General features: G+C 40.2%; 1 protein-coding gene across 3 annotated transcripts; it reads left to right on the top strand.

The window, feature by feature from the left end:
* The first annotated feature begins 4,056 nt into the window (after positions 1 to 4,056).
* Positions 4,057 to 8,630, top strand: LOC104950626 (transcription elongation regulator 1). 3 transcript variants are annotated; one of them, XM_010777167.1, is made up of 7 exons: positions 4,057 to 4,126; positions 5,428 to 5,659; positions 6,099 to 6,239; positions 6,529 to 6,790; positions 6,880 to 7,122; positions 8,150 to 8,233; positions 8,451 to 8,630. In XM_010777167.1, exons 1-7 carry the CDS (start codon positions 4,080 to 4,082, stop codon positions 8,546 to 8,548), a joined length of 1,107 nt encoding a protein of 368 aa, XP_010775469.1. In that variant the 5' UTR covers positions 4,057 to 4,079; the 3' UTR covers positions 8,549 to 8,630. The 3 variants fall into 3 exon arrangements, with proteins under 3 accessions (XP_010775469.1, XP_010775470.1, XP_010775471.1); XM_010777168.1 differs by having other exon boundaries at positions 6,916 to 7,122; positions 8,451 to 8,629; XM_010777169.1 differs by lacking the exon at positions 8,150 to 8,233 and having other exon boundaries at positions 8,451 to 8,629.
* Positions 8,631 to 10,759: the final 2,129 nt, after the last annotated feature.

Raw genomic sequence — 10,759 nt, 5'->3', positions numbered from 1 at the left:
ATTAAAGATTCGGTTTCTTCATTTTTTGTAAGAGTATGCAACTTTGTGAGTTATTGTCAGTAATGTAGGACACAGTTTAAACCAACAAAGGAAATATTATTTCACCACCAGAGTTTTTCTTGTTTTTGTCTAAAGAAGACATAAAGCAAAAACATTCAAGAGGTATCAAATGGTCAATTCGGCCATTCTGTATAATGAGTAATTGTACTTTTGGTCCCACAAGTGTATTTCTATGCTAACTTTATGAATGCAGTACCTTTACTTGTTACATATGTTTTCTACACTGAGTAGCACTAAAGGTCCTGAAAAGAAATCACGTGGGGGAAATTACATGTATTCACAGAAAAATAGAACTAACAGTATGATTATAAATAGAAATAAAAACATTTTGCATCTGCAACGTTGCTCTTATTTACTTCCAAATCCGTTCTCTGTTGCCTGAGCATTCCAGTTGTCACAATACGGGTTTAAAAAAAAAAAAAACAGAGCCAAATCGGAATTACAGCGACGGTCCTTGCAATAAAAATAATAACAATGAGAGTTCAAATAAAATCGTTATGGTCAACCAGAAACACGGGCCAGGACCCAGCGAGGACACCGGCAGCCGGGGCCGCCTCTCAGTGCCTGCAGACCGGATCCGCGGATCAGATTCATCCGCTGGACTTAACCGGAAATGGGGTCAACACTTACAAGCCCCCAATGGTCAGTGCCTTTCACTACTCTATTGAAAACAAAAGTAATGCATTGTAAATGTTACTTTAGTAAAACAAATATATTCTTTGAGCATCAGAAGCCAAAGTAGTCAATGCATAAAAACTCCTTATGTAATAGTACTATCATAATCATAGGCTGATGTAGGCCATATTATAATCATCATCACCAGAAAGCTGTTTACATCATACTTTTGGGTTATTTTATAACGATTGAGGATACTGCTGGATAGTTTGTGAGTTTCCCCTAAGGGTTTAATTAAGTTTATCTTAGCCTCTTCAAATATGTCATCATTTGTTTGTTGTTTATATTTAGTTTTCATCAATTTGCAGAGTAATCAGGCACTATAGTTATTGAACAAACGTTGTGGGAGCAGAGTAGTAACCCTGCCTTTGTTAGCCCTACATGCCTAAATATGTATACACGTATGCAGATAGGCTACTGTTATAGCATCTAAGTGTGTATACGATTGTATAGATGTGTGCGCAAGTACGTATTTTACGTATGTATATTATGTATAATATTTTCTAAAACATAGTAAGCATTTATTTGTACCCAGGGATGACCCTGTCTGCTTTCATATAGTTTTTCTGTTCATTATTGTAACAAAAACGAAAAACTTTTTTTTTTTTAAAGTAGCAGAGTAAAAGTATAAACTCACATGAAAATAATAATAAACTACAAGTACTTTGAATCTGTATTTACCGTAAATGCACTTATTACTTTCCACAACTGTTTCCAGGTCAGTACTGTGAACCCTTTTCCATCTAGGAATAACTTGGTCCCACTGCGGGTCTCAAAGATAAGGCAGGGTGCAGCTGGAGACCCTCTGAGCCAAGATCCAGTCCACCTCACCCCAACCTCACCCACAGGAGCTGATGGTCAGGTCATCAGTTTTACTATCATGCCAACGGAGGAAGGTACAGTACCCCATAGGGCCTGTGTGTGATGGTGTGAAAATATGTAGAGAGATAGGAAAACATACAGTAATTGTAACGGTGGAGGCAAAATGATGAGACACTAAGTCAAAACAATTTTTTTAATATAATTTATGAGCTAATCAAATCAAAATGGATATAGTCCAAGTCATATTTTGACATTAAAGTCATCCTAAATTAAGACAACAACAATAAGTCAAAATCAATGATAAACAAAGTAAAAATATCTGACCAGAATAAACAAAAATGTGATGCTAAATCCGGTAGCAAATTGAAATTCACTTAAGTCCAAAAATAAAGACACTGTACTATGCAATGGGAGGCAGTAATTACCCAAATGGACCAAGTACTGTACATTGTGTGGAGTTTTTAGAGATGCCAGTTTGCTTTTGAGCCCCACATTATTCAATGGGCCCTGCTGCCCAATGATCCACTATTACAGGTTTAATGAAGTGTCTAGATATCCCAGTATGGGCGGTGCCATGTACATGTGTGACAATTTAGCTGATTCAATTCAAATCAAAATGGACTAACTCATTGTTTGTGTCTCCAAAATAAAATCTCCTTCAGATATTAGGTGGTTGCAGACTGTCCCAGACAAGAATGGACACATTAAACGGCCCCCGAATGCCTACTTCGTTTGGGCTAGCATCCATCGGCGTGCCCTTAAAAAAGATGCCTCTTTAGTCAACATGACGTACACCTATCAGTTGCTGGGCAGCGAGTGGTCCAAACTCAGTGTGGAGAAGAAGAGGCCCTACTACGAAGTGGCTGACATACTGAAATACATTCACTGGCAGCATTTCCCTGGTATGGACATTTACACAGCTGATTAGAGGGTAAACACGTTTTACTCAAGGTTACTGTTGATACAGTAGGTTTTCAGTTTAAATCTGATCTGATATGCATGGTCAACTTCTGACTTTCACTTACTCGTGCTCTTGGCTTTTTCATATCATGCCAGATTATAAATATCGCCCCAGGAGGAAGAGAAACATTGAGCGGTTTTCCTCAAAAAAGACAGCAGGACAGGACCCAGGTGTTTCCTTCTCAAGTGCCTGTCCTCAAGCTCGGTCCATGCGTCCATGCCCCAGTGCGGCCCCATATCCCATGTGCTATGAAGTTTACAACTATCCCTACACGACTTCCTGCCAGTATCATCAAATGGGCCTCTGCTCAAAGGCACAGATCCCCACCTCAAGGTCAGACATCCTCAGTGAATTCAGATAAGTGACTATTTAGGGCTGGTTCATGTTTTTCAATGCTCCATCCATTGCCAATATTATTATAATTAAATTAATTTCTATCAATTCCATGGACAAGCAAAAGCACTGTTTATTTTAGTTTTCTCTAATGCAGCAGAAAGCTGACGTTTCTTTGGTCTTGTGTGCAAGTGTTCTCATATTTATTAAAAAGCCAGATTTTTACCAATGCAAGATGCTTACATTTTACACACCGTCTGTGACGTAATACTTTAAGAGGTTGTAGGATTCACAGAATCACAACTCAATACCTTTTATTTTACATATTGAACTGAAGCATGTTCTAATTGATTTCCTGTGTGCTCATACCCAAATGCCAGATGTTCCACTGAGGGAATTAAGAATGACCACAACACTCAGATGACTGCATCAGAGGGACCTGAGCAGACTAATATTTTCCCCAGTCAACAGCCTTTGTCAGAAATCTAAGTGGAGTGTAAATATGATGATGATGTTTATATTGTTGGACTGAGATATTCAGCACACAAGTGTTATAATCAACATGTACCTAAAATATGAAAATAAAACTGCATGGAATAAATAACCGAGTCATCTAAAACTTTTTAAAAAAAGTAACCCTGAAAAAATTCTAATGCTGAAATCTTCCATCCAGGTCATAACAGTTTTAATTTAATTGTTGAAACTCAGCAATGTTGTTGTTCTTGGCCACATCTCCCTTGTAAAAAAATAATCTGATCTCAATGGGACCTTTTAGTATCTATGCAAAATAAAAATATTACTGAAACATAATTATCTATCTTCAAATATGTCCCTATGATTGTTTTACTGTATATAATGGACTTTTTCCATTATTGAGAAAGCACTTCGTCCTAGAATGTATCACTGTCCTTTCACATCTGTTCACAACAGTGGACTTTAACAGAAATGATCATAGCATAAAAATATCTACCAGCATCAACACAGTAAACACACAGAAGTAGAACAATTTAAGTGGCATTCTGTAAGTCAGCTACATCCTGCATAATGTATGTGTACAGTCTACTCTACAGTGTGAACAAAGACATGAATGCTTGACCAAACCTCCGTGTGAGAAACATGATCCAATCAGAGCTAACTACGCTCTGACTGACAGAAACGTTTAGCCAATACTAGACGTAGAAACCACTTAGGGGCGTTTCCAGGAAGAGAGTGGTTACATTTTCCTGTAATGGCGGACCAGACAGAGAGCGAGGCTATCGGGTTCAGCGACAACAGGTCAGATAATAGCAAATACAGTGTTAAAATGAATGTGCGCTCAGTATACAGGAAGCCACAAGCCACGCTTTCCTGTGAAGTTATTTCGCGTTGTATGTGTTTAATAAGGTGGAGATAAACAGCCGTTTAACTTGTGCACGTAGCCTTGCTAGCTAACTAGCTTGCAGCTAACTAGCCTGTGTTTCCAAGCGGCTGATCTCTGCTCTCACATTTCTTACCACGCGGTAAACATGGACATCCACATACAGACACAGACAGATGTTTTTCTCCTTCTGAATGCCTCCTTCTAAATGCCTTGAGTCTCCGTTCAGACACAGATGCAGTCTTTAAGTGTGCTTTTTAAATGTGAATGCCATATTGCAAGCTAGCTAAGCTATGCTATATTCATTAGTAAGCAGGAGCGCACAACTCCGTCAATTCAGTGTTTTGAATGGACTGGGGTGCTGTAAGCCTGTTTTGTTATAAACGAGACTAACTGAGTGTTTGATTAACCTGAGTGTGTACTGTTTTGATCAACAGGATATCACCCTAAAGAACATGTGGAATAATAAACAACTTTAGAGCTACATAGCGTTACGGTTATAAAGGTGCTACACCCACTGTCTCCGTAGCAAAAACATCTACCACGTCACAGTGTTATTCCATCTTTAAAAGCGTATTCCTGCTGCTCATATGTTGTAGGCACATAAGCGCAAATGTATCCATACTATACCATGCAAGCTTAATAGTTTACTGCTTACAGTTAACAGTTGCTACAAAGTTTTTTGTAATATAAGTATAGTCTGCTAAACTAGCCTAGCTACTGCATCATCCCCCCTTGTAAAGATCTACATTAAACAATATCTTGATTGATAAGCAACTGCTAAACAATGCATAGAGGTTGTACATATTCTTAGATTAGATTCAACTTTATTGTCGTTGTGTGCACAGTGTACAGAGACAACAAAATGCAGTTAAGTACAGTAAGTACATATTAAACCGAATGAAATATAGAATAAATAAGATTTGATTTTAACAGCTAGAGATAGAAATACACTAGATATAAACAGTACATACAAACATAGAGGGCAGTGCAGGGGATACAAAAAAAAAGTGTATTCTGCTGGTCTAAATATAGGTAATGCTAATAGTAAGAGGTTATAGACATATGCAGGTATGGTAAGAATATGGTGAAAAGATCCAGTATATAAAGTGTTAGTATGTAAGTACTGATCAGAGTGCTCATATCGTTTTTTGTAGATGCTACTTGGTGCTCTGCCATTGAACACGTGTAGTAACTTGATATTGTCTTGATTCGTTAGAATGGTGCAGCAGGCAGTGCGGTTTCGCAGCCCTGTGCCTGCCCCCGCACCCGCCCAGACACCAGTGCTACGAGGCCCACCACCTCTCCTCAGGCCGCCGCCACCCCCCTTTGGGATGATGAGGGGACCTCCGCCACGCCCCCCATTCGCACGCCCCCCCTTCGACCCCAACATGCCGCCCATCCCACCACCAGGAAGCATGCCACCACCCATCGGACCTCCACATCTACAGGTGAATGTCCAAAACTCTTATAAGAAGTGCATGTTTATCTTCATGTTAGTGTTGGCTGAGTAATTTTAACTTTGTCTGGAGTGATCTGCTACACTGCATTTATAGCAAGACGGGCAAAAGTAAAATACATCTTTTACAGAATATAGTTGGAAACATTTCCCGACTTCTCGACTAGACACAATTGACTAGACATAGATAATGAAAATAATTGTTTGTCACAATAACATCACTATAATCCCTTTAAAAAAAAAAGACATGTTACATAATCAAGGAGGAATATGACTGAAACTATTTGAATTGACTTAATTGATTTAACGATCGAGTTGTTTCGACTGCTTTTCTGTCTTGACACCCAGAAAACTTTGTGGGCAATCTGTTTACCTAGCCCTACCGCTTACGGTCTGAAAATGTAATGCTTTGTCTCTATATTTTGCTGCAGAGACCTCCGTTCCTTCCACCTCCCATGGGGAACCTGCCGCCTCCCCCAGGGATGCTGTTTCCTCCAGGGATGCCCCCCGTTGTTGCATCTGGAGCCCCGGCAGAGGAAATCTGGGTAGAGAACAAGACGTCTGAGGGAAAGGTAAGCCAAAAGTCATACTTAAGCACATCGTAAGGCCCCTTTACTAATGACATGGAGAATTCATTATTGATTTTTACAGTATTTTGAAGTTCACAAAAGTATATTATAATTTAGAAAAGTAAGGTCTAGTGATGTGGAATGGATGAACATTAGACTTGAAATAAACTTTCCTCTATAAAAATATAATTGGTTATGAATACAGGGTTATAATTATTCTGCTGTTGCCATGATTTATATTGTGGTTATTATTTGTTATTAAGTGTTTTCTTGTCCATTATCCTCTCCACAGGCATATTACTACAACGCCAGGACTAGAGAGTCATCGTGGAGTAAACCAGATGGTGTAAAAATCATCCAGCAGTCCGAACTGAACCCTCTTCTTGTAGCGGGGTCGGGTCCAAATGTGACGGCAGCTGGCAGTTCCAGCAGTGTCAACACCACAGCCAGCAGCACAGCAGCCATGCAGACTCAGGCCCTCTCCACGACCCCCTCCCGCACACTCGCCTCCAGTCCAGACTCCTCCAGCCACTCCCCCTCTGTGACTATTTCAGGTGAGTACACACTCTTTAAATCAACCATACACTCACAGACACAAACACAAATTAAAAATCCTTCCATTCTGTCTCTGTGTTACAAAAAGCCCCTGTTGTAGCAGACCTACCCCCTGTCGCCACAGTGTCTTCAAATGTAGCTGTGTCTCCAGTCACTGTGGTAACAGTTTCCACGGTGCCATCACCTGTAACGGCGGTGCAGACCATGTCACTGCTGCCTGCAGGGCTGCCCCACAATGTGGGCCAACCCACTGCAGCACTACCTGCCTTCCCCCCTGTGATGGTGCCTCCTTTCAGAGTCCCACTGCCGGGCATGCACATCCCTCTACCAGGTAAGAACCACCAACTAAGAGCAAGAAACAAACAAGCCACAATATTTAGCTGCCATCACTGACTTAATACAGGAACTGCTGATTTCTTATTTTGGAATCCAGTAAAAAATAGAGTACTGCAACAATCTATATTGCCCTAAATCTCCTTGAAAGTAAGGTGTGCCAAACTTCTTAGGTTACACCTGTAATTTCTATGTGCCAGATACATATTTAATCAGCATTGCACACAGGCCTCACCTGCTGCTATGTAAATACAAGTAGTGGATCCAACTTGGCCGATACCTTATATTAAAGAACTAGAATCAGGGCCTAAATATCTTGGTAGGACAACTATAGTAGAAAGTATGATGTTGCTCCAATTGGGATTACTCTACTGTTACTGCGCTACTTAGCTAAGGAAATATTTTGTGACAACTAATATTCAGTCTCTGTGATAACGGACAAAACCTTAGTGTAGCCAGTGGACTCCAAGTCGAGCTGTTATTGGAAGGACTATAGAGACACCCGCATGTCACGCGTGTCTCTTCAAGACTTCCCAAAAAACATCTCCTGGTTATTAATATGTTCTAGTCAGTTCATTCAGCTCAGTTTTGTCAGGTGATTAGTTCATAGTTCACATGACAAGTCTTGGGTGCTTTGGCTTAAACTGAAGTATGCGCTAATGTAAATGCTCCTGTGTGTTTGCTTTCCAGTTTTTCTGTCACTTTTGCCCTCTGTCATCTGTTTGATTCTCTCTGTCCCTCATTCTGCCATCAATTTTTCTAAGAAGCTCTTAACTCTCTCTTAATACTATAATAATAACATTAATATCAGGTTCTTTCTTTCTTTTCTTTCTATTGAAATTGTTATTGTAGTAATAGAAAGGGGAAGTCCCTCCCCTTCCGGTAGATCACCATGTGGCGAAATGTAGTTAGACTGACCATTTTACACAGAACTACAAATAAATGCATCTTTCTTGACCTTAAAATGAACTTTGAAATTGACAAAGATAAAACAAATAATTTGTCTCTCGCCCCAAAATCTACAGTGCAACTTTTCCCTAAAGACGGTTCCATAGGAGGCACAGACATGGGAGGGACTTGGCCTCTCTATGGTTTCCAAAAGAATTTAAGTTAGTAAATCTAACTTACACTGTGCTTATTCCTAACATCTGTCACAATTACATTACAGGCTAATAAACATTACACAAGACTAATGCAAAACCCACATTTCAGGTGTGTGTTTTTTCCGCCAGGGGCCACACACACAAACTCTTACACACCGTGGTAGCTCCTGTCTAGTGTCCTTCTGTGTTCAACCAGATGCTTGCTTGTCCGTTGTTCTTGCAGGTGTAGCAATGATGCAGATAGTAGGTGCCCCCTGTGTAAAGGCAGGCCCCGGCCCCAACGGTAAACACCCAGCCGCTCGCCTCTCAGACCTACAGTAGATGGCATGGTAGTGAATGATGTCTCCATGAGTCATATGGTATATATGGCAACCCCAAAACAGTGACGGTGAATGATGTGAACATGATCCATCCATAGCACAGTAGACATTTCCTCTATTCCAACAGATAGCTTGATTCTTATTAAAAGTCTTCAGCCACAAAATGTATTAGTAAATCAAGCACTCACCTTGTGATACCTTACATTCTGAATTGAAGTAAATGGGGGTTTCCTATGGGCTCAGAACAGTCTCATAATACACACATGCACACAGAAGGATTCACACTTGTATTTCATGATTTGCAAAAGGATTCACACTTGTGTTTTTCAATGCACACACAAATGTGTTCCGTTTCATATGCAACTTCATATAAAAAGTTTTAAATGTGTATTTTTGATCCACACATATTTGTTTTCCGTTTAAAACCTCTGAACCTGCAAACACAAACCGCTTTCTGTGCACGATGGATCGCNCAGCTGAATACAGTTAGCCTACTAGATTTTTGTATTCTGATACGTAACGCCGTTACATGTATTCCGTTACTATCATAGACTGTATATATAAAGGTTACAACCCATTGTAACCTTTATATATACAGTCTATGATAGTAACGGAATACATGTAACGGCGTTACGTATCAGAATACAAAAATCTAGTAGGCTAACTGTATTCAGCTGGCGTTACATTTGAAAAACGAGTAATCTGATTACAGTTACTTTCGTAAACCTGAAGTGAATACATTTTGGAATACTTATTGGAATTATTGGTGGAAAGGTTTCCTCACAAAAGGTAATATTCATTACCGGCAGAACTGTGCACAACACTGCACAGCGCTGCAGCATGTCTGAGCAAGAGAGAGATGCAGCGTGTCTGTGAGGCCCCGCCCCCGCACGCAGATGAGACATCTCTTTTAAAATATATTGAAAGTTAGAAACGGAGATGGTTAGATAAAATGTGCAAGATAACGTTTATGTAGCATTTATTTATTGTCGAAATGATGACATTTCATAACGGGATCAAATCAAAGTGAATGACTTGCTGCTGCTGAATGCATGGGTCAAGTGACTGAAAAAGTGAAAAAGTTTTAAAAGTTATTACATCGTTTCAGATAATAATAATAAATAATAATGATAATTCATTCTATTTATGGGCGCCTTTCAAAGCACCCAAGGACACCTTACAATTCATAACATATTCCAAGGAAATGTTTTAAGACAGTACAAAGAATGCAGTCCGGGTGATGTTTTTTATGTGGGGTGCAGATGAGAGAGCTGTCCAGAATGAAACCAAGATGTTGTGTTTGAGTTCTTGATAAGCCATTAAAACAGTAAAATAAGTGTCACCTGTTCACCAAAACATACCCATCTGTTATGGCAAAAGAAAGTATTACAAAAGTATTCTAAAAGTAATCTGAATACGTAACTAACTGTATTCTGATTACTTTCAGAGCATGTATTCAGTATTCAGTAACTGATTACATTTACAAAGTAACCCTCCCAACCCTGCCTAGAAGTGATCCTTCGTTAGCGTGAAGAGTCTGCTAAGCTTTATGCGGTCCGCGTACCTGAGCGTGCTCCACTAGCATTGTGGACTATATAAAAATCGCTTGCCTGCGATAGTGTCTATTGGATACATTTTGGCCCTTGGACAAATGTAGTTGGTGATCCCTGCCGTAGTCTGTCGAAATCTGTGATTAGGGACTTGCTGCCTGTGAAAAGGAAGATTCCCCTTCCATACCCGGCGACAGCGGCAAACCAGAGCATGTGCTCATGGTACGGTAACTTCCTGCTCGAGCACCGGGAACAATGGAGGCTGGTATCCATGGACACATTGGAAAGGAGAGATTCCGGTGGCTGATGTGGGTAAGGTATTGTGTGCATACTCAACCCAAATCAGATGTTTGCTCCAGGTGGTAGGTTTCTGGGACACCAGGCATCTCAAACAGGTCTCCATTTCTTGATTCATCCTCTCCGCTTGGCCGTTTGACTGGGGATGGTATCCGGACGTCAGGCTCACAGTGGCTTGGATCAGGCGACAAAACTCCCTCCAGAAACGTGAAACGAATTGTGGGCCCTGGTCTGAACTCAGATGCTCAATTCCGTTGCTTGGTAATATTCTTTATTGTTAAGAAACCAAAGCTATCAATAATGACTACTAGGCTCTACTAGGATTCTCCATAGAATCACTAGGCTCTACTAGGTAATGTAACATG

This window comes from Notothenia coriiceps, unplaced genomic scaffold, assembly GCF_000735185.1.
Source record: "Notothenia coriiceps isolate Sejong01 unplaced genomic scaffold, NC01 NC01_scaffold00017855, whole genome shotgun sequence".
NCBI lineage: Eukaryota > Metazoa > Chordata > Actinopteri > Perciformes > Nototheniidae > Notothenia > Notothenia coriiceps.
Note: the sequence above shows the minus strand (reverse complement) of the source record. Positions and strands in the feature narration are given on the sequence as shown.